The sequence below is a fragment of the Budorcas taxicolor genome, chromosome 17, assembly GCF_023091745.1.
Source record: "Budorcas taxicolor isolate Tak-1 chromosome 17, Takin1.1, whole genome shotgun sequence".
In the NCBI taxonomy this organism is placed as follows: domain Eukaryota; kingdom Metazoa; phylum Chordata; class Mammalia; order Artiodactyla; family Bovidae; genus Budorcas; species Budorcas taxicolor.
This window is the reverse complement of record NC_068926.1, coordinates 69,351,252-69,374,426: the sequence shown is the minus strand read 5'-3', so window position 1 is coordinate 69,374,426 and position 23,175 is coordinate 69,351,252. Positions and strand designations below refer to the sequence as shown.

At 55.7% G+C, this 23,175-nt stretch overlaps 1 protein-coding gene across 1 annotated transcript; it reads left to right on the top strand.

The window, feature by feature from the left end:
* Positions 1–3,232: 3,232 nt before the first annotated feature.
* On the top strand, positions 3,233–21,726 carry SF3A1 (splicing factor 3a subunit 1). The gene is made up of 16 exons (XM_052654337.1): positions 3,233–3,413; positions 7,024–7,145; positions 11,142–11,346; positions 12,424–12,681; positions 13,694–13,768; positions 14,762–14,912; positions 15,239–15,432; positions 16,274–16,391; positions 16,655–16,840; positions 17,535–17,656; positions 17,755–18,000; positions 18,513–18,720; positions 19,198–19,352; positions 20,285–20,386; positions 20,498–20,569; positions 21,221–21,726. The coding sequence occupies exons 1-16, from the start codon at positions 3,351–3,353 to the stop codon at positions 21,320–21,322; spliced, it is 2,379 nt and encodes a 792-aa protein (XP_052510297.1). The 5' UTR covers positions 3,233–3,350; the 3' UTR covers positions 21,323–21,726.
* The last annotated feature ends 1,449 nt before the right edge of the window (positions 21,727–23,175 follow it).

Genomic DNA, 23,175 nt, shown 5'->3' with positions numbered 1-23,175 from the left:
CTGGGGCTCAAGGTCAGATGCTCAGCCAGCTGCCTGGCTTCCCGGGTCCAGCCCTTCGGTCCCTGGGAGTAGATTAAGGGACAGTGAGGGAGTGTGCACTCTGGGAGGGCTTCTTGGGAGGAGGCTGCCATGGAAGAAGTGGGCTGCCCCAAGCGGGAGGAGCAGTGAGGGCTGCTGGCCTTGAGCTCGGGGCGCCGCTGGCTCTGACCACGAGACCTGCTGGGTGTCACTCCCCAAATCCACCTCCTTTAAACAAATGAGGGAACTGAGGCTCTGGGAAGTTAGGGGGCTAGGCCGAGGTCACTCAGGGAGCTGGCATTCTTGTGTCCAACATCTCTGCTCTGACTTCAGGCAGTGCTACTTCTAGAGCAGCACTGTCTAAAAGAAATACAATGCGAGCCACATACGGGACTGAAAATTCTATACTCACCACATTAAAAAAAAAAGTAAAAAGAGGTAAATTAATTTTAATAACATATATTATTTAACTTACTATACTGAAAATATCTCTTCGATGTGAAATCAGTATAAAGATATTGTCTTAAAAATCCAATGTCTATGTGACATGCACAGCACATCCCAATTTGGGCCAGCCACCACTTTCAAATACAGCACCACATGGGCTGGTGGCCACTGCACTGGACAGAGCAGGGGTCGGGGGTCAGATCCAGTGTTCAGTAAGCAAAAAAAAAAAAAAAAAAAGGTGACTGAGTAGCTACTATGTGCTGGGCACTGTCTTTAAAGAATAGGGACAGAGCAGGGCACACAGCCCAGGCCACCAGCAAGCACCACCTACGGCTGAGGGTCTCTGCAGGAAGTAAGTCATGGCTGTGTCAGTACAGCAGTTCCACCCACAGCTGGGTGATATGGGTGGAAATGCACACAGGTCACAAACACACACAGGTCAACGTCTCACGTACATATGTTGCCCCAGTGATGACGTCTCCTGAGGTATCACCCATGAGATGTTATGTCCCCAAAGGATGAGGCAGAAACAAATGGAAAAACCGACTGAAACATTCTGGGTTTCCCTCCTGGAACTGCAAGAAGGAAATAAATAAAGCAAACAAGAAATCCCACCGTGGGAGGAGGGGTTCTCAGGAGGTAAAGGACCTGGAACTCAGGAGCTTGCTTGTGTAGACACAAAGACACAATAACCTGTTCGCCCTCAAATAACTACAGTGGCCCTCTGGGGCCAGATGTTAGATTATGGTTCTTTTAAAAAAAATTTATTTATTTTTGACTCTCTAGTTGTGGCCTTTGGGCTCAGTAGCTGTGGTGGGTGGGCCTAGTTAGCCCCTTGGTATGTGGAATCTTAGTTCCCCCACCAGGGATTAAACCTGCAACCCTTGAACTGGAAGGTGGATTCTTAACCACTGGACCACCAGGGAAGGCCCCAGATTCTGATCCTGATGAGCAGCAGCAAATGCCAAAGCAGCAAGAATATACAAGAGGAGAACACAACACTGAAAAGACATCCGAGGTTACCCTGCATCATTTCTTCCGAACAGCGGGAATTTGCACATATAAGCCTGGTTTGAGAACCACGTGTGTGTGTGTCAAGTGAAGGAGCATTGGACACAAGCTTTCTCCATTGTTCCTGGGTCTTGAGTAGAATCCTCAGCCTGAAGCTTCCAGCCCTGCACTGCTTCTGAGGTCACACAAGTGATGGCACTAACTGAGCCACCACTAGCCTTGGGTGGGAGCAGCTGGTAACCTTGCCTCTCCATAGGTCCCTCAGCCCAAGGTGGATTTTAACCCACAGAGGAGTGAAGGAACCTTTCCTTCGCTTCTGTTCAACATTCAAGTCCCTTCTTTGTCTTAAGGCCTGGGACCCTACCCTTCAGGTAAAGATTATGCCTACCTCCTGACCAGTGGGCTTCCCTGGTGGCTCAGACATCTGCCTGCAATGCGGGAGACCTGGGTTCGATCCCTGGGTCAGGAAGATCCCCTGGAGAAGGAAATGGCAACCCACTCCAGTACTCTTGCCTGGAAAATCCCATGGACGGAGGAGCCTGGTATGCTACAGTCTGTGGGGTTGCAAAGAGTCGGACACGACTGAGCGATTTCACATATCCTGACCAGTGCACCCATGGAAATGCTTTGGAAACTCTAAACCCATCTATATAGCAGCGTCAGTCTCTGACTCAGGATTGCTAACTGCCTGGATACCCCGGGGGGATACTGAAGGAATCCAGTGAAGACAAAGCAAGTAACCAAGGAAGCGCACTAGTAGAACAGTAAGAAAGGCCTGGGTTTGGATTCCCACTCCACCATGTAAATTGAAGATCTGTAAATGAGTTGCTCTGGGAAACAAATGATGGAATGCATGTGGTGTTTGGCACAGAGTCTGGCTCATGGTACATGTTCAACAAATCCTAACTATCGTTATAATTCAACGTTATAGTAACACTAACATCAATCAGCTATGGTGTGAGAAAGAGACACGGGAGGAGACTTGGGAGGGCATCTTTTCCTATCGCTCCCCCCGCCACACCCCCATTTCATCGGTGAAGAAACTGAAGTCCAGGCAAGGCTTCAGAGCCAGACACATTCTGGAGTTAGGAGGGAGGGGAGAGGGGAAAGGGAAGAGAAGCCCCCAGGAGGAGAAGCGAAAAGAGGGGGATCGTGGTGTGCCTGGGGGCGGGGAAGTGGCCCGCCGGGACCAACCTGCGGACGTGAGGGGTGGAGCCTAAAGAAGAAACCTAGATCTGAGTGGGTCCACCCGGTTGGAGGGCGGGACTACGGAAGGCGGGGGTGGAACTGGAAAAGACAGGACCGCGGGAAAAGGGACCAGTGGGAATTAGGGATTGAGACTTGGGAAGGGGTCTGGAGGATGTGGACCTGAAGTATAGAAGGGCTTGGAAGAATAGGCAGGCGGAGATCTGGCCCAAGTGGGAGCCCAGTGGGAGAGAACCCGGGATTTAGAAGGCGGGGGTCGGAGGGAGAGGGGAAATGGCCTGGCAGAGTAAAGGAGAGGGGGATCCGGGCGTCGGGGCGGAAGATGTAAAAAGTCTCACCAGTCTCCGGCGTCGCAGCCTCAGCCCCTGTGTCTGGCGGGTTCTTGTAACTGCCCCCAGGCGCTCCTGCAGCTCCGGGGATCCGGTGCAAAACCTAGCCCTGCTCCCCTGCCGCTGCCATGGCAACGGCGTCTCGCTCGTGGGAAGGGCGGGAAGTGACGTCACGGAGAAGGGGCGGACCCGGACGTGCGTCAGCCTCGCCCCCTCGGCGACAACTCGGTCGGCCGCCGCCATCTTGAGAGCTTGTCGTAGTGTTGGTGCGGGAAGGCGCTTTGACGCCGCACCGCTCACCTACACCGAGGCGGACTGGCAGCCCTGAGCGTCGCAGTCATGCCGGCCGGACCCGTGCAGGCGGTGCCCCCGCCGCCGCCCGCGGCCACCGAGCCCAAACAGGTACGGCGAGTTCTGCACCTCCACCGGCCGCTTGAGCAGGCCTGGGCCCTCGCCTCCGACGCGGGCGCTCCTAACTCGTGCAGGAAGGAGCTGCCGTTTAGGAGGATGGGGGGGGGGGGGGACTCCAAGTCCCAGGAGGCAGCGCGCTTCCCGCCTGCCTTCGGGTAGCGGAAGAAGCCTTATTAGTGCCGTGGTTCTCAAACTGAGGTCCGCGGACCAGCAGCAAATGGGAGTTGATTAGAAATGCTGATTTCCCACCCCAGATCTTCTAAAATCAGAATTTGCGTTTTTAATAAGATCCCACGGTGATTCATTAATATTTGAGAAGCCCTGTTCTAGCGCATCCTCCGGTCTTGTGTGGTTCATTGGGCCCACCGGCCCCCAGCCTTTGCTCTGGAGTCCCTAATTACCCAGCCTGCAGGGTACATCTTTGAATGTTAACTCTCAGCGTTTGTTTTCTGCTTACCGTAAGCCCGGCACCGTGCCAGGCTACGATATTAGCCAAATGAGTGAAGCACAGTTCGTGCTTTATTTAGGGAGCTCAGGGACTACTGGGGAGACAGATATGAGAGAATACTGGTAAATATCGCCTCAGTCACCACAAATGATACTGTTTCAGACAGCCCTTAAAAAGATTCAGCTAAGGAGAGACGGGGTCAATAATTGCAGAGTGATAATTGCAGGGTATTAGGAATGAGGCAGGAATTCTTTCTTTTCTAAACGTTAAACTTTTTATTTTGTATCGGAATATAGCAGATTATCAGTGTTGTGGTAGTTTCAGGTGCAAAGCAAAGGACTCAGCCATGCATATCCACGCAGTTGTCCTCCCCCACATCCCACGCCCATGCAGGCTACCACATAACTTTGAGTAGGGTTCCTTGTGACAGGCAATAAGTCCTTGTTGGTTATCCATTTGGAATATAGCAATGTGTACATGACCTTCCCAAACTCCCCAACTATTCCTCCCCCCGGCAACCATACATTTGTTTTCGAAGTCTGCTAGTCTCCTTTTGTTTTGTAAGTTCATTTGTATCATTTCATTTTGGATTCCACATATAAGGGCGGCCATACGGCATTTCTCCTCCTTTGTCTGACTTATTTCGCTCGGCATGACACGCTCTGAGTCCGTCCATGTTGCTGCAGATGGCGTTATTTCATTCTTTTCAGTGGCCGAGTAATACTCCATCATATGTATGTACCTCATCTTTATGCATTCATCTGTCGATGGGTATTTGGCTCGCTTCCGTGTCCTGTGCTCTGTGCTGTGCTTAGTTGCTCTGTTGTGTCTGACGCTTTGCAACCCCATGCACCGCAGTCCGCCAGGCTTCTTTGTCCATGGGGATTCTCCACGCAGTACTGAAGTGGGTTGCCGTGCCCTCCTCCAGGGGCCGAACCCAGGTCTTTTGTATTGCAGGTGGATTCTTTACTGTCTGAGCCACCAGGGAAGCCCAGGAATACTGGAGTGGGTAGCCTCTCCTTTCTCCAGGGGATCTTCCTGACCCAGGAATCATACTGGGGTCTCCTGCATTGCAGGCGGATTCCTTACCAGCTGAGCTCCCAGGGAAGCCCTTCCACATCTTGGCTATTTTAAACAGTGGAGGCAGCAATTCTAATCCACGTCGCTTTTATGGGCTAGAGGAGAGCTTAAGGTAGGCGAGGCCCATGGGATGTAAGCTAAGTTGTGTTTAGAAGGATGAGTCAGTTCACCAGGTAGGTGATGGGGCAGGCAAATACCATTCTTTATTCATTCAGCAAATTTATTTATTGAGCATATCCTGTCTGTTGACCACTGCAAGTACCTCTGTAACCCTGGCATTTTCCCAGTATTCGTGGAAAAATAAGCCAGGTAAAGCCACCTAAGTGCAGAGGTACCGAGGTCTGAGTCCGACAGTGCTTCTGGTCAAGGGTAAAGAAGGTTAAAGCTTGGAGTCGGGAAAGTGGCACTTAAGAGCTGTGTTACTGGTGATTTGAACTCTTCCTAGCAGGCTTTTGGGAGAAGAGCGGATGTAAGCTGGAGACTGACGTGTTTGTGTTGCAGAAATGGAGGCAGACAGTGATGTGGAGAATTGCTCAGAGGAAAGACTGGTCATGTTATTTGAAAGACGTTGAGGACCTGGCCTACCCTGTGGCTGGGGCGTGGGGCAGAGGGGGCCGGCACGCTGACGTCACGGAAGGGCTGATGTGCAAGCTCTCCCTCTGAACTGATGCGCTGGGATGCTGGTTCTGCCACGGGGGCTTCCTCAGGGAGGGGTCTCCATTTCTCAGCTTGTCGTCTGCAGAGTGACAGTAGTGAGAATGCTTGATGTCACGGGCCCGTAAGGCTTATAGATGTGACGTGCTTCAGGTGCTCAGAGAAGGATGTAGAACCTACTCTGTGCTTGAGAAATGTTCCTTGTCACTGAATGTGGAGGTTGAGGAAAGAAGAGACCCACGTTTCTGCCCTGGATGACTGGAGGCACGGTTGGCCTTCCATGGGGAGGGTGGTTAGAGATGAAAGTGCCTGGGACCGTGGGCTCTTACAGCTCTGTGGCCACAATGATGGGGGGCATTGGTGTGGGCGGGATGGTGTGGCCTAGAGGTGCTGGGGAAGTGGAGGATGCGCTGTCAGTGCCTACTGAGGACAGTGTGAGTCTGAAAAGAGGACAGAATTTGGGGGACACTCACAATATAGGTCAGGGGGTGAAACGGGAACCAGGAGGGAGACTTGGGTGGAATGGTGGGCAAGAGAGACAGGTGAGGATAGGGCCCGGGAGGTGAGGCTCTTGTGACGGGGTGGTCACTGGTCTCACGGCCAGATAACCACAGTAGCTGGCCATAGGCTGTCTTTTTTGACTTTGGCAAGAGCCCTTGATAGGAATGAGGATCAGATGGGAGGTGAGGAAGTGGGGGCGACAAGACTGAGGGCACACGGGCTGTTGAGCTACCAGAGGAGGCGGGGGGGGAGGTGGTGGCAGTCAGGAACGTGAGGGTGGCGGAGGAACTTTCTAACACGAGAGGCTTGACCCTTTGTTAGAGGAAGAAGCTGGTGAGGAAAGAGGATTGGAACTTCCAGGGCAGTTAACGCTGAGCATTCCAATGGTTTCACAAACCTCTTGAACGTTGAATGGTGGTTTAGACCGTGGAATGGGTGTAGAGGGAAAGGGCATTCAAAGCAGGAGTGGCCAGCAAGGAGTTTCCCATTTCTTTATTCAGCAGACGGTGGTGAAATATCCTGTATTAGGCATATCCAAGGATGTGGGGATACAGACATGGCCTTCTGGATTCTGGTTTCTCAGAATGTGGTCAGATCCATGTCCCATCATTCCCCTGCCCACACATGTGAATCACCTGGATGCTTGGTGAAAATGCAGACTCCCAGTGTCACAGAGATAGTCCAGCGAGGGGGAGCCAGGGAGGCTGCTCTTTTCATTGGTCCCTGGGAGAGTCCCGTGCAGGCCCAGAGCAGTTGAGAGAAATGGTTCTTCTGGAGCAGAGGTTCCTAACTCCAGGAAGTCGCGATGAATTGAATTGGAGAGAGTCTGTGTTCTCAGTAACATCCTAGAGGAGTTTAATTGTGGGCATCCGACACTAAGCCAGAAACTTCAAGGCCTTCCTTTTCCTGTTTTCACAGCCCACAGAAGAAGAAGCATCTTCAAAGGAGGATTCTACCCCTTCCAAGCCCGTGGTGGGTATTATTTACCCTCCTCCGGAGGTCAGGAACATCGTTGACAAGACTGCCAGCTTTGTGGCCAGGTAACGTAGTTGCTCCTGCTCGTGTGGGTCACAGTTTTAGCACAGAACTGAATTCTCACGAGGGTAACACCTGGGTTTTTAGACTGGCATTATCGGCTTAGGCCTGTCAGCTCATTGGAGACCACAGTGTGATGTGAGGTCGGCTGTGGGCAGAACTGGCATCTCTAACACGGTCTGGCAGTGGCAGAGGCCAGGCCCACCCAGCTCCAGCGTCACCAAGAACCCGTGCTTCCTAACCAGGCCTGAAGAAGTGCCTGGAAGACTGTTCTGTCAGAGATGTGTGTCCGTGTCTGAGCTGCTGGCCTGAGGAAGACAGAACAGGGAGTGGACCGTCTCATGAGCAAGGACTGCATTCCCGACCCAGCTGCGGAATGGAATAACATGCCCCTCGCAGAGTTACTGCGAGGCCGGAGAGAGGGGCCCGGGTGCAGTCGGATGCATCGTGTGGCTGTCGGCCCAGATGGCATGGGAGTCAGCTGGATTTCCTCTTGTCCCTCTCCATTATACTTGAGCACACCCATGCTTCCTCAGATGGAGTCTCCTTGATGGCCACTTGACTCCAAAGGTCAACCATCCCTGGTTTAGGGCATTAACTTTTGAACTGGTTGTCACTGTTTAGAAATGAGATTGCACCGTAAGCCTGGATTTCTGGCTGCTGCTGAATTGGACGGTTGCTTGCATGGAAACGGTAGCCGGCCTCGAGCAGAGCGCTGCCCGCAGTCAGGCCTGCGCTCTCCAGGGAACCACACCTTGCCCCCAGGACAGTGTCTCCGTCTAGGAGTGGGCTAGCTTTGGTTAAGGCAAGAACATCATTGAGTAGATGGGTTCTTCTTATTAAATGAAACGTAGAAAGAGGTTCCTCTGGTTGACGTCTTTCACTGTGTCAGGCTCCGTATAGATTAACCTTCCACATTTCCAAGGCTTTGATTAACCTGGATACTGGGTTAAAACGGCTCTGTGCCTCATTAAACGTTATCAGGCTATGTCTGATTTAGGGCAGCAGGTATTGCGTGTATAATTTTAATATCTCATAGCAACACTCATTCTTCCCCTTTTCCCCGGATATTCTGAAGACAATAAACAGGAAGAAGGTGTTAGAGGACGAATCGCCAGTCTCACAACCAGAGTAGATTCTCCCAGCTGCTTTCACTTTTTCCTGTTTCCTCCGGGCTCTTGTACTGGTAGAGGTGCTGTCACACCCTGCTTTTTCCCACCTGCCTGTGCTGTGCGCGTGTTCCTGGGCCGCCCCTGGTCTGCTGCGTGGCCCCCTCTGGAGAAGGCGTACCGTGTTGCGGCGTTGGCCTTCCTTGGCCTGGCCCACTTGCTCTGTGTCTTCCTTGGAGGTTGTTCCAGCATTTCAGTTTGGCGCATAAAGCTGGGAGGAAGTCTCTGAGCATTTTCATCCCCTTTTTCAGTGTTTTCCTAGAAGAAGACTCTGTGTGGCACATTGCTGGCCGAAAGAGCATTTTTAAAGATTTCTTAAACATTTTGCCAAACAGCTTTCCAGTCATTTTGTGCCAGCCACAGAAATAAGAATTCTTTCCAAGTTCCCTTAATAATAAGTCTGTATGTCCGCATCTCTAGATCTTGACTTTGACTCGTGTCTGACTCTTGGTGACCCCCTGGACTATAGCCCAGCAGGCTCCTCTGTCCATGGGATTTTCCAGGCAAGAGTACTGGAGCAGGTTGCCGTGCCCTCCTCCAGAGGACCTTCCTGAACCAGGGGTTGAACCCATGGCTCCTGCCCTGTCTCCTACATTGCAGATGGATTCTTTACCACCTTGCCACCTGCGAAGCCCCGATGGCCTTATAAGCATTTCTGAAATCTGTGAACTTGCTTTCGTTAGTGTTTCAATGAAGGGACAGATCAGTTTCTCAGGCTGGGTTAAAGCATACATGCAGGACCCTCGGCTTTACTTGTGTGGGGTTCACATGTATTGAGTGAGTAAAATTCACCAGCCCAGTGTGGTTTTCAAAAAGGAGTTTTTTCTCTCTAGGTTTGGTCTTCCCTTCCCTGCATTTTCCTGTCAAGAAACTGAAGTGGAAATTACCCTTAAAAAGTCCCACCAGCTGGGTTGAGTCAGACTCATGTTTTTTTTTCCTGCTGAAATCTGTTCCTTATGTTAGAGAATATAATTCTAAACATAGCATTTAGCTAATTTAAAGCAACAGTAGCTTGGAATAAGCATGCCTGTCCTCTCGTCATTTTATATTTCGGATTGTTAGCAGATGTGAGGTTATGGCTTAGGAGGTGGTGGTAGAGGAGACAACCAGAGCCCCTTTTTTAGCAGCCCTTTGGGTGGCGGCCTGGTTTAGCTGTATTTAAGTGGACATCGACCTAGTGTGGTTCACATTATTTTAAGGTGGAGGAACCCTTCCTCGAGCATGGGGTTTCAGCTGGACCAGCACACGGTCACACCCAGACCTCGTGGTGTTAGTCACACCGCCGAGCGTGACCAGCACTTGCAGAGGAGCTGGCCGGGGCGTTGATGACAGCGGCTCAGGTGGGGTGCCGCGTTGCCTGCGCCCTGCCTCCTCTTCAGCTGGCCAGGCCAGGGCATGCAAGTCTGAGGACGGGGGCTGGCCTGGCCGCCCCCGGCCTCTGGAGCCACCCCTTGATGTGTCCGGGGCGCTCTTGAGAGCAGGGCTCTGGCCAGAGGAGTGAGGGAGGCCCCGCAGACGTCTCCTGGCTCCCAAGTCACCTCTCCTGTTCATAGCGCAGCCCCTTCCAGCCTTCAGAGCAGCAACAGGCCCTGGGGTGTTCAGGCCTGTGCGGTTCAATAGACGTTGGCTTCTCATTCACTAATCAGTTCTCTCAATACTTCAGAGTAGAGAGAGAAGGTGGTATTTAGGCATATTTTACCATGGGAAATTGGGTCAAAAAGACGTTCAGTAACTTGGTAAGTCAGCAGTGAACCCAAAACTTGAACACGTCCATATCTTGTGTCTTTAAGGTGAGTGCACTTTCTGACTGAAACGGGTATTGTGGATATGTGACACCTTGAAATGTTACTGTTGGGACTCTTTATTAAAAAATCAGGGTTCCCTATACATCATGAGAGGGATGTTTTTCATTCTGAGCGTTTAAAGGCATACACACTGGGGACATAGGGTGCGTGTGGGAAACTCCTCCAGATACAGAGAGACAGGGGCCTCCCTGACGTCACGTCGCTGTCCCGTGAGTGTGCTTTATGCTGCAGCTCGGCCCCCGGGCCTGGAGAGCAGTGTTTCCTGTATGAGTCCCACCCAGTAGTAAAGGAGATGATTATAGCCAATACTTGTCCAAGGTGTTAAATCCTGTTCACATTGTCTTTTTTTTTTCCCCCATTCTTGCTAGCTAGAGGACAGTATCTCAGTTTAGCGTTAACACACCCTTGATGCCTCCCAAGCACTCAGTCATCCTGCTTTTCGACTAAGAACTGCTTTCAGTCTCAGCAAACTTTGAACTGAACTTGAACCATGCTGCATTGCTCTCATTGTATTGCCTGGTGTGGCTGCCTTTTGTCAGCAAAGCCATAACGACTTTTATTTGAAGTAGTGACATACGCCTTCCTCCCGCTGTTGCCCCCCGCAGCACCCCCACTGCCCACCCCCCCGGAGCCCTCTGCAGTGCAGTGAGAGTGCATGGGGTCCTAACCCCTAGACGCCAGGGGATTCCCATGCCTTCCTTTTAAAGTACTTTTCTTTAAAGTGAATACATTTTATTAGAAGAGCGATAACGAGATGGTTTTGGAGAGGGTGAGACTGGCGGAGGTGCTGCAGGAATGACGGAGGTCTGAGGCCTTGGGGTCGCTGGGGCCTGCATGGGCAGCAGGAGGCGGGGGCGCTGGCCACTGATGCCAGGAGTCTCGGGGAGGTGATCTGCTGTGCCAGCCAAGGGAGGGGCCCGTTTGAGTGGTAGGTGGTGGCAAGAATGGGACTTGAGTGAGCCGTATTCTGGTCCAAGCACTTGAGAGGGCTGCAGTATCGATGCTGCTCTGTTTTCCCTTTTACTAGAAATGGACCTGAATTTGAAGCGAGGATACGACAGAACGAGATCAACAACCCCAAGTTCAACTTCCTGAACCCCAACGACCCTTACCATGCCTACTACCGGCACAAGGTCAGCGAGTTCAAGGAGGGCAAGGCTCAGGAGCCCTCGGCCGCCATCCCCAAGGTCATGCAGCAACAGCAGGCCTCCCAGCAGCAGCTGCCCCAGAAGGTGGGAGCCGGCCCTGGGCCTCGCTGCCCCAGGGCTGAGGGCGGGAGACGGTGACCTGCTGTCCACACCCCACAGCCACGTGGGTAGAAACCTGAGGCCTCTGTCTGCATCTTACAGAGGTGCGTGCTGAGGCTCTCAGCAGAGGGTTGCTGACAGTTGGCGTTGGCTGAGGGCCTGTCCAGCTCTGTGCGCAGAGCTTTGGCGGCCTTGTCTGACTGGTGCCTCACAGGGGCTGCGGGAGGAAGCCAGTAAAATGACCCTTTTTCAGACGAGGACTCTGAGGCCCAGGGAAGCACAATTTACCCAGGGCCGCGGAGTCATGACCCTGAAGCCCAGGCTCCCAGTCCCTGCTCCTTGCCTTGGCCGTGGCGTCCGGGCAGTGCCACAGCGTGGCTTGTGGGCCCCTGTCTTGCCTCCCGGGGCCCCTGTGTGTGGCCTGCCCTCATGCCCTCGGAGCACTGGGGGTGGCTCGGGCTGTCAGTGAGGACACGTTTTGCCTCCTGTGTAGACCTGGACTGGGCCTTTCTCTTTGCTGCCTCCCGAGCCGTGGTGGCAAAGGCTGCCCCTTGTGTGACGGTGGGAAGGAAAGGTTGGAGAAGGTTCTGAGACCGTACATTGCAGTTGATTACTCCTGGTGCCTCAGGCAACCTCAGTTTGCTCCTGTATAGAAAGAATTCACAGTACTTGTGGCTACCTTATGGTTCGTGTGGAGGCCAGAAGGGGAGGTCCTCTGCACACGTGTAGGGCTTCCTACATCCTCTGCCCCTTTGGGTGGGATTTAATAAACCATCCCTGTTGGATCTTCTGCCACCCAGTTTCAGTCCTCAGTTTCAGGGCAGCAGTGGACACGCAGAGAGACACGGTTCTCACTCAGAAAGCCATCAGGGAGTCGAGGCCACACTTGGCCGAGACATCGACGCTCTTTGAGTTGGGCTTCTCTTCCCGCCATGTGCTGGGGCATGCGTGTGATTGACAGAGGAGTAGGGGGCCATGCCATCCTCCGGTGGTGCGTGCGTGCCCCGCCTCTGGAGCCAGTCCACCCCTTGCCTCTCGCCTCACATTCCCTTTGCATCTTAGGTTCAAGCCCAAGTGATACAAGAGACCATTGTGCCCAAAGAGCCGCCTCCCGAGTTTGAGTTCATCGCAGACCCCCCTTCCATCTCAGCCTTCGACCTGGACGTGGTGAAGCTGACGGCTCAGTTTGTGGCCAGGAATGGGCGCCAGTTTCTGACCCAGCTGATGCAGAAAGAGCAGCGCAACTACCAGTTTGACTTCCTGCGCCCGCAGCACAGCCTCTTCAACTACTTCACGAAGCTGGTGGAGCAGTACACCAAGGTGCCTGGGGGGGCCGGGGGTAGCGCACTGCTGCCAGTGCGCCATCCACGCCGCCTGCAGGGAGCCCGCTCCTGGCTGGGGCCTTGAACAGTCATTCAAGTCACCAGACCCGAGGGTTATTAGGATTACAGTGTCGATTTTAAGCGAGCCCTGGGTTAACTTCCAGGGCTAGCTGGGTGCTAGCTGGGTTAACACCCAGCCCTAGCAGGGTGCTTCCAGGGGTGACTCCTGGTCCTTCTCCCGCAGAGCGTGGGTATGGACCTTTAGCACTCTAACCTGAGGGTGCTGATGTGGCTCTGGACTCGGGAATTCCAGGAACAGATGTGGTTCTGGGGAAGGGGGACAAGGAGGGTGGAGCGGGGCTGAGCCGCTTTGCCAGTGAGCGTGGGTACGGTTGGGCTGGTTGGAAAGAGTGGCTCTTTTACATGAGGCCACCATTTGCTGTCTCAGCAAATAAGCTCTGCGTGCCAGGCCCTGTTCCAAGCTCTGGGTATGCAGCAGTGAACTGAAGACAGAAATCTCTTGTCTTTGTGGAGACTGGTCTAGTGAGGGGGCGACATGCAAGTGCACCGTTAGTGTGTGTCCAGTGGTGATAAACACCGTGGATAAAATGCTCCAGAGAAGGCAGGGCGTGGAAGTCCAGGGAGGGGGAACCTGTGGGCTGCAGTCTTCAGCACGGTCGCTGGGGATCCTGGGGGGCGTGTGCAGAAGTGGAAAGGCAGACCCGCCCCGGGGGCAGTCACTGCATGCTGACGGTGTGCGTGGTAATCTGCGGGTGCTTTTGCTTCCTCCCTGCGAATCCTCGCAGCCTTTTAAGTTGACAGTGCCACCTTTAAGTGGCGGTGTCACCGGTTTGTAGAAGCGAGCCAAGTCGCAGAGGTTAAGGAACGTGCCTAGCGTCGCCCAGCTGAGTGAGGCTGGCCCCGCGACCCCGCGCTCTCCCTTCTCCTCCAGGGGCCACTCTGTCCCGCGGCGCTGCACTAACAGGTGCTTTGCCGTCTCTGTGTTTCAGATCCTGATTCCACCCAAAGGCTTATTTACCAAACTCAAGAAAGAGGCAGAGAACCCCCGGGAAGTTTTGGACCAGGTAGGCTGACCTTCTTCCTTTCTTCCTTTCTGATCGTCTTGTTCTTTGTGGCTGTGCTGGGTCTCGCCACTTGGTGCGGCTGCCTCTGCTTGTGGTGAGCGGGGGCTGCTCTTTGGTGCGGCGTGGGGGCTTCCCATGTTGCGGAGCACAGGCTCTGGACGCGTGGGCTTCAGCAGGTACAGCACATGGGCCCTCCAGCACTCGGGCTTAGCTGCTCCGAGGCGTGAGGAATCATCCCAGATCAGGGTTCCAACCCACATGCCCTGCGGGCAGGTGTGCCGCCAGGGAAGTCCTAAACTGCATTTCTTACGGCCAGTTACTAACAGCACAGGTCCCAGCGTGTGGGTCCTGCTATGTGTCTGCGGTCTCTGAATCGACACCTTAGTCGTGGGGGGAAGAAGGGCACTGAGGCTGCAAAAACCAAAGAGACCTGGGTTCCCTGGTCCCTAACTTGCCACTCTCCTCTTCACTTCTCTCGGTCTCCGGTCTTCTTCTCTTGCTAGAAGCCAGCTTTTGAATGGGTTCTTGGGCGGCAATTGCCCAAGTCCGGTTTTGAAGCCCGGTTTTCAGAGTCAGGAGACCAGGCGTGTTGATGCTGGCGGTTCTGGGAGGCTGCTTGAAGCCTTCTGTTGTGCAGGCGGTCAGGCTGCCGCAGCTCCTGTGGGCACGTGGTGGTCACACAGACTTCCTGGGAGGGAGGAGTTTGCTCGCAACCCGCCAACTCAGGCAGAAAACTTTGAGGTTCTAACAGAGAGCTGCCCTTGGGGCCCAGACAAAGGTCTCTGGCATTCAGATTTTCATCCTGTCCAGACTCTGGGCCTGGCTAAAACCAGATGCAGGTTCCATAGTCTGTTCCAGGAAGTCCCCCTGGTGGGCAGAGCAGCCTCCTGTTCTGAAGGAGACGCTGACTCTGGTGAAGGCCCTGGAGGTGACAGCCTCCTCGGGAGCCAACCCTGATTTCAGCTCAGCACCGCGCCGTTCTCTTCCCTTCAGGTGTGCTACCGCGTGGAGTGGGCCAAGTTCCAGGAGCGCGAGAGGAAGAAGGAAGAGGAGGAGAAGGAGAAGGAGCGGGTCGCCTACGCTCAGATCGACTGGCATGACTTCGTGGTGGTGGAAACAGTGGACTTCCAACCCAACGAGCAAGGTTGGTCTGTGACTTCTGTTGGCGGAGCCAGGAGCTTGGTGCCATCGTCCTGGGGGAGTGGGCCAGGCTGTCCCCGGGGAGCGGGAGGATCCCAGTGAGGCTTCTGTCTCCTCCTTGTTTCCGGAGGACTTCGGTCCTCCCGCTGCCCCAGTTACTCTCAGTTCGACAGATAGCATTGTGCCCGGCCCTGGGTGGGCCTCTGGGGGTGGGAGGGAGACCAGGCGGCCCCAGCCGTGAGAGCCGACGGCGTGGGGCAGGCCGCCTGACGGGCCTCTGACAGGAGTGTCTGTGGAGCCCTCCCTTGACTCCTGCTCGCCCTCTGCCAGGGAACTTCCCCCCGCCCACCACCCCGGAGGAGCTGGGGGCCCGGATCCTCATTCAGGAGCGCTACGAGAAGTTTGGGGAGAGCGAGGAGGTCGAGATGGAGGTCGAGTCCGATGAGGAGGACGAGAAACAGGAGAAGGCGGAGGAGCCTCCGTCCCAGCTGGACCAGGACACCCAAGTACAAGACATGGACGAGGTGCGCTCCTGGGGGGTCTGGGGTGACTCTTCCCTGGAGCCAAGGGCAAAGGGGTGCGCTCCTCCGTCAGAGTGAGTGTGCCAGCCCCCTCGTGAACCCTGAGAGCAGGCCTGGGTCCTGAGTAAGGCGCCCCTTTCTCCAGCTCGGGCAACAAAGATTCCTTCATAGGCGAGGGTCCACGAGCCGCGTCGGCTTGTTTGGTGACCGTCCTCCTCTGCCCAGAGGCCCCGCTCACCATTGCCCCCAGGCTGGCTTTCCTTAGGGAACCCTCTGTCCCGGATACTTGGATGTTTTGAGCCTAGGTCCAAACGATTAGCGGTTTCCAGAGCTTTTCTGATTGTAGCTTGTGCTTCCTCTGGGTGCCTCTGCCCCTTTGAGCCAGGCCTCCCCACAGGCTTAGAGTCTCCAGAGCCAAGCCGCTTTCCTCCTCTCGGAAAGAATTTGTGTGCAGCCTGAGAAGGAAGGCCCACGTGTCTGTGGGAATTGACTTTTTCTCTCCCTCCCAGCATTGCTCCTTGCATGGCTCCCATTGAGCGCTGACTCGCCCTCTGTGGCCCTCCCCAGCACGTTAAGTGCCCTTGGCCTCCTGGGACTGCTTGGTGCCAGCTGCTGGAAATGCCTGGGCAGAGTGTCAGCACCACAGCCCCCAGCACTGCCATTCATGCTGTGAGGAAGCTGCTTGGCCTGCTGCCGGCTGGCCCCGGCTGCCCGGGGAGCTTAGCACAGGGATGCTGGCCGGCAGGGGCCTCGGCTGCTTGCCACCCTGCAAGCTGCCGGGCTCAGCTGCAGGGAGGTGGCTTCTCGTTCCTGCCCTGGGTCACACTACTGCCTTGCTTTTCAGGGTTCGGATGATGAAGAGGAAGGGCAGAAAGTGCCGCCCCCCCCGGAGACGCCCATGCCGCCACCTCTGCCCCCAACTCCAGACCAGGTCATTGTCCGGAAGGACTACGACCCAAAAGGTGGGTTCCATTTTTATGCCTCGTGTCTCTCAGACCTGTGTTTGTTTCCAGGATGGCTAGCGGGGGCTTGTCATAGGCACTGAGAGCCCCTGTGTTGTGGGCCTCACGGCAGGGCGTGGGACTTGGTCATCTGTGGTGCCCTGGCTCAGCGCACAGGGCCTGGGCAAGCATGGCACTGCGTGGGCAGTGGAGGGATGAAGCAGCACCCTCTCAACCCAGGCTGCTGCCCGGGTTCTCACTCGGCCACCTCTGTCGCCTCTCAGCGTCCAAGCCGCTGCCTGCGGCCCCCGCTGCCGATGAGTATCTTGTGTCCCCCATCACTGGGGAGAAGATCCCCGCCAGCAAGATGCAGGAGCACATGCGCATCGGGCTCCTCGACCCCCGTTGGCTGGAGCAGCGGGATCGCTCCATCCGTGAGAAGCAGAGCGACGACGAGGTGTACGCGCCAGGTGAGGCGGGGTGTTCCCCGCTCGGACCGCACCCCTCCTTTGACTCAGCCCTGACTCGTTTTGGCCCATTGGGATCTCTAAAGTTAATAGTCAACACGCTTTAATCAAATGTAGAAAGCTTTGAGGTCACCAGGAGCTTTTGAGGATAGGTGTGGTCTAGGAAGCCACAAAAGAACCGCCCGCTTCCTAGAAACCCTGCAGAGGATTCCTGCAGAGGCGGGCACCCGAGGTGGGTGGCGTGTGCCCGTCGGCATCCTGGAGCAGGATCTGACTGCAGCCGGGAGGGGTGCTCACTCCCAGGCCGTCTTAGAGTAGAGGCTGTGGCGGCTGGAGGGCGCTGAGCGTCTTGAACACACTGGCCCCTTGACTGTGAGGAGCAGCCCTGCAGGGAGGGAGGGACTGTCCCGGAGGCTGGAGGCCCCTCCCAGAGTCCGCACTCTCCCCCTTGCCACGCTGCTCGTGTGGCCCTGTCCGCTCGGATGCCTTTCGTCTAGTGGGGGTTGGACATGCCCCGGTTTCCAGGCCTAGTGGTCATCAGTCGGCCTTCCCCAGGCTCAGAGGGCCGGCGCGAGGCCCTGGCACCCACAGACAGCTGTGTCCCGTAAGAACAGCCTCCACCTGCACCGATTGAGCCGCCATCTTGTTGGACAGGCACCGGGTTTAGTTTTCCTCTGTGTTCCCTGATTCTATCCAGGTCTGGATATCGAGAGCAGCTTGAAGCAGCTGGCCGAGCGGCGTACGGACATCTTTGGTGTGGAGGAAACAGCCATCGGTAAGAAGATTGGCGAGGAGGAGATCCAGAAGCCGGAAGAGAAGGTGCGGCTTGGTGACTGCCTCCGCCTTTCCTGGTGCCAGCACCCCACTCACGCTCAGTTCCGGGAGCCCTGACCAGTGTGGCCTTGCTTCCCGTGCAGGTGACCTGGGACGGCCACTCTGGCAGCATGGCCCGGACCCAGCAGGCCGCCCAGGCCAACATCACCCTCCAGGAGCAGATTGAGGCCATCCACAAGGCGAAGGGCCTGGTGCCAGAGGATGACACCAAAGAGAAGATCGGCCCGAGCAAGCCCAGCGAGATCCCCCAGCAGCCGCCACCGCCGTCCTCAGCCACCAACATCCCCAGCTCGGCCCCGCCTATTACGTCGGTGCCCCGGCCGCCCGCGGTTAGCCCGCAGCCACCCCGACGGGCCCCTGAAGTTGGGTTCCCTGGGTTGGATGGTGCCAGCCCAGGGCAGTGGTCTCATAGGAGCCCGAGGGCAGAATGGGTCAAGTCGAGAAAAGAACCCTTTAGTTAGAAGTGGGAACCTCCAGCCTGGTCTTCCATTTGTGTGGGAGGGCTGGAACTGGGAGGGAGGCGGGTGGCAAATGTGAGAAGCAGGCTTGGGTCAGGGAGGCCAGGAGGACTGAAGGGGCCTTGGAGGACCGCTGGCCTGAGTCCAGTGGACTGAGTCAAGGGCATCTCCAGTTTCTCTCTCGTGGGTGGAGTCCCAAGTGGCAAGAGTGTCGCTCTGGGTCTCTCTCCGTGTGGTTCTGTCAGAGCCCCATGTGAGGCTGCGCTCTCAGCTCCAGGCTATCCAGCGCCATCCCCAGAGGCTGCAGGGGGTCAGCTGCCGGCTGGTGTGCCCTGGGGTGTAGCCTTGGCTTCCTGTGACCCGTGGGTCCCTTCTGCCCACAGATGCCGCCTCCCGTCCGCACCACGGTTGTGTCCGCAGTACCCGTCATGCCCCGGCCCCCGATGGCATCCGTGGTCCGGCTGCCCCCAGGCTCGGTGATCGCCCCCATGCCGCCGATCATCCATGCGCCCAGGATCAACGTGGTGCCCATGCCTCCCTCGGCCCCTCCTATCATGGCACCTCGCCCACCACCCATGATTGTGCCGACAGGTCAGTGTCTCATGTCGCTTTCCAGGCCGCTGGGCCGGTGCTGCAGGGCAGGCCCTGAGCAGGGCAGTGGGTGAGAGGAGCACCAGCTGTTGCAGCTGTGCCTCCAGCCCAGAGGAGAGCCTTAGCTTAGCTCTGTGAGAGACCCCTGGGGGAGATAGGCTGATGGGGCAGAACTGGGGTATGTGTGCCCAGTGGGGTCAGGCCTGGACGGGCGCTGAGGCCTGACCATGGATCCTGTGGGCAGCCCCTGCTCCTTCCGTCAGTCCCGCCCTTCCTCCAGCTTCCTGCTACCCAGTCTGGGCAGGTGCCCAGGTCCCCTGCCGGGGAGCTCACTGGCTGCCAGACTCGGCCAGGAGTGGTCTTTCACGCCTCTGACGGGGAGAAGGTGGAAACCTGTGCAGTCTCCCCTCACCGTCAGCCCCCAGAGTCCTGGGCGCCTTCCTCACACTCATGTGGCTGCTCGCTCCTGCCCTGCAGCTTTTGTGCCCGCCCCACCTGTGGCACCTGTCCCTGCTCCAGCCCCCATGCCGCCTGTCCACCCCCCGCCTCCCATGGAAGACGAGCCTGCGTCTAAGAAACTGAAGACCGAGGACAGCCTCATGCCCGAGGAGGAGTTTCTGCGCAGAAACAAGGCATGTGACCCAGAGTCGCCCACACTGCAGTGTCCAGACAGGTCGGGGGAACCGTCCCGCCCCTGTTACACGCCTTGGTCCACCCTGAGCTGCTCCCGTGGTTTTGGCTGCTGGGACCTAGGTCAGCTGCTGGAGGCCCAGGAGGCTTCTGAGGCTTCCAAGTGCCCAGCATGCCTAATGTGGGGTCAGCCGTCAGCTGTCAGCGGCCCCCCTGGACCCAGCTGCACAGGCAGCCGGACTCCAGTATGAATGGGGCTCAGGACACAGGAGGAAATCCTGGGGACAGTTCTTCGTTTCTTTGTGACCTTTGCTTCCAGTTGCTGCCCTCAGGAGTCTTGTCTTGTAGGGATCCTGTTGGGGTACTAGGAACAAGAGCTGGGAACCTCGGCACTTCCGGGGCCTGGGGAAGCTGGCAGGCTCTAGTGAGGAGGCAGAAACAGTCCCAGCCCCACTGCCCCAGGGCATTTGAGCAGATCTTTTTTTTTTTTTTCTTCATTTCTGACAGTAGTTTCCATTTCTTGAGTACCTATTCAAGTGCTGGGATAGAACCACACCTTTTACTGAAGGCTCGCAGCCTCACCGGCCAGCAGTTGTGATCAGCTGCTTCACTGAGTTGGGAACCCAGGTCTTCTGACCTCACAGTTCATGTTCTTTCCCCTGTGGTACTTCTTGAGGCTTGCAGAGCACTTGCATGTCCCTTCTTCAGCTCCAGCCTCACCGTTAGGCAGGTTAGGGATCATTCTAAAGAAAGAGATCAGTTCTTGAAAAGGGGAGTGAGTGGCTCGATGTCACAGCTGGTGTCAGTAGTGAATGAGGCCAGAGTCCAGGAGTCCTGACGGGCAAGTGACATTGTCTTGAGGGCCCAGGACTAGAGAGCGTAGTTGTGGTTGACCCAGGACTTCCCGGGCGTAATGGCCGCTCCTGATTTGCAGGGTCCAGTGTCTATCAAAGTCCAGGTGCCCAACATGCAGGATAAGACGGAATGGAAACTGAACGGACAGGTGCTGGTCTTCACCCTCCCCCTCACAGACCAGGTAAGAGTTGCTGCCCCCAACTGGCCTCAGGTGCAGGGCCACCAAGGCCTCGGGGACACTTCCTCCAGCTGACCTTAGCGAGGGGTGACTGACCGCTCCTCCGTCCCACAGGTCTCTGTCATCAAGGTGAAGATTCACGAAGCCACAGGCATGCCAGCAGGGAAACAGAAGCTGCAGTACGAGGTGAGTTGGGTGTCAGCCGCCCTGTCCTCTCTGTTGTCCCAGAAGCTAAGTCATTTGTGGGATCAGGAGTGGGGAGACGCCTGGTTGTGGCCCTGTGAGTCCATCCTAGAAGCCATGCTGCTGGCGGCGGGTGCTCGGGCAGGTTAGTCTGACAGGGTGAGTGAGGCTCTGGCAGGGTCACAGCACAGTCTTGTGTGGGGTCTGGATGTCTCAGTGACATCTGGGGACAAGACTTGGGCTGCTCTGGCAGGTTCCTGCCCCGGGGGTGGCGCCACCCCAGTGAGCGTGGCCTCGGGCAGCCCGGCTTTGTGCTGGGACACAGGTGGCGGCCCAGCCACCCTGGAGCTGCCAGATCAGGGGCTGCTGTGTTCACCCTTTTTGGACTTTGATCCCTACTCCAGGCCTCAGTTTCCTCCTCTGTAAAATGAGGCTCGGAGTAGCTGGCCTCTCAAGATCTTACGATTTGAGAGTCAGCATTCATAGGTTGATCAGGGGCCAGATTCTTGGGAGTGTTTCACTCCCGCCCTGCGCCACTCCCGTTCCTGCCCCTCCTGCCTTCAAGCCCCTGTGCTTGCTAAGAGTGTTGGGAGCTGTGAAGCAGCTCACTGTGCTCACACTGCCCCGGGCTGAGGCATTCCTTCTATTTCCTAGGGCATTTTCATCAAGGATTCCAACTCGCTGGCTTACTACAACATGGCCAACGGTGCCGTCATCCACCTGGCGCTCAAGGAGAGAGGCGGGAGGAAGAAGTAGGAGAAACCTGCTGTCAGGTCCTGCCACTGCGGCTTTGCCTCTCCTGCCCCCCACCCCCTGGCCCCGAGCCAGGAGACCCTGACTTGCACATTGTGTCCCTCTTACTTACTAAGTTTGGAAATTCAAATTGGCTGGCAGAGTTCCCCACCCCCATCCCCCAACGTTGATCGCAGAGGGCTTTCTCAGGCTCTCTCCTCCCCAGTGGTCCCTGGAATCCCTCTGTGCTCTGGTCTTGGTTTGAGAGCATTCACTTCTTCAGGCAGCCTGTTAGGAAACATGAAACCAGGGATGTCCTGTAGGATGTGACCACAGTGCCAAGTGGCTCATAGGTGTGGCTGTCGTCATGGTCGATCATTTTGTATTTTGCCGTGGGCTAATAAACCTCTCCAACCCCTCTTGTGAAATCAGTGGCATGAGACTTGTCTCCCGGCCGCCCGTGCCCTGTCTGGACCTAGGAGTACGGCACGCTGCCTGTGGCTCCTCTTCTGCTCTGAGAAATGCTGGGCTTCTAACTGAATTCTTGCCTCCATCAAGTTTTCCATGACTCTTTCTTAGGTATGTTTTTATTGCCCTTTTGAAACACACGGATCTTCAAAAAGCATAGCCCTGTGCGTATAACAGACTAACACGGAACACCTTCAACATGCCAGGACCCCAGAACAGAGCACTGGGCTGCAGTTCCTGGGTCAGTGGGCAGCACGCAGATGAGACCAGAGGGTGGCGGTTTCCCAGGCCAGGGCTCACTCATCACCTGATAAGTGACCTTGAGCAAGTGGCTTATGCGGAGTGAGCCCAAGTATATGATGTTTTTTTTTTTTTCAAAAATGTGTTTATTTTAAAACTACTTCATTGTTCCGAGGCCATGAACCGTTTTTGTTAAACTTTATAAAATTACCAACTACTCCTTACTGTTTCAAGCACTTGATCAATTTTAATCAGGTAAGTGCTGTGTGGCTTGCAGGACCCTGGCTCCTGGCCAGGGATTGAACCAGGGCCAAGGCAGTGAGAGCCCAGAACCCTAACCACCAGGCCACCAGGGAACTCCCTGAGTCATGTGATCCTGATGTGGGCGTTCCCGATGTGTTTTACACGTGAATGAACTGGGCACAGAGGCTGAATCACATGCCCACTGTCGCACAGTGAGAAGATAGAGAATGTGTGCAAAACGCTTGCCACAGCCCTCGCCCCTTGTGAGGCCAGGCTCAGGCGGTTATTTTTGAAGTTGTGCTGTCACAGGGAGGCAGGCGCTGCTGTGCGTGGGTGTTCCCAGGGAGGAAGGTGAGAGCCTGTTGATAACCATTTCCTGCTTTTAAACCTCATGTTGATTTCATTCTGAAGATCTCGTGTCTTCCCCCCCCCCCCCCCCACCCGAGAGTTCCCAGTGCTTTGTCCTTTCAGTGCTTCCATTTCATCCTGAGAAGTCATTTCCCAGGCCCAGAGGGGTGAGGGCATCCCCGAAGTCAGGGAGTTCTAGTCACCACTCCCTCTGCTGCCTCACCAAGCTCAGTTTCCAGCTCTAGACCTTGGGCTCAAGTGGCCCTTCGACAGTGCCTGTTATGTGGCTCCATCACAAACTGCTCACGTTTGTAACTTGGTCAGTGGGATGTTATTCCTCACTCTGACATTTGCTTCCCACCTGGTAGCTAGAAATTTCCCCCAGGGGCCGGGACTGAAATGTGGCTTCCTGAAGCTCCAAGGTTTGGGTGCCAGAAGTAAGCCAGCTGTTGGTTGCTTCTCCATGACCAACGCCAGAAATCCCCCTGGACAGTCCCTGGGTCTTGTTCCAGGAGGGAAGGGGGTTAGTAGAGCTGGGGGAGTCCCACACTCCAAGCTCTCCTCTCTTCCCAGTATGG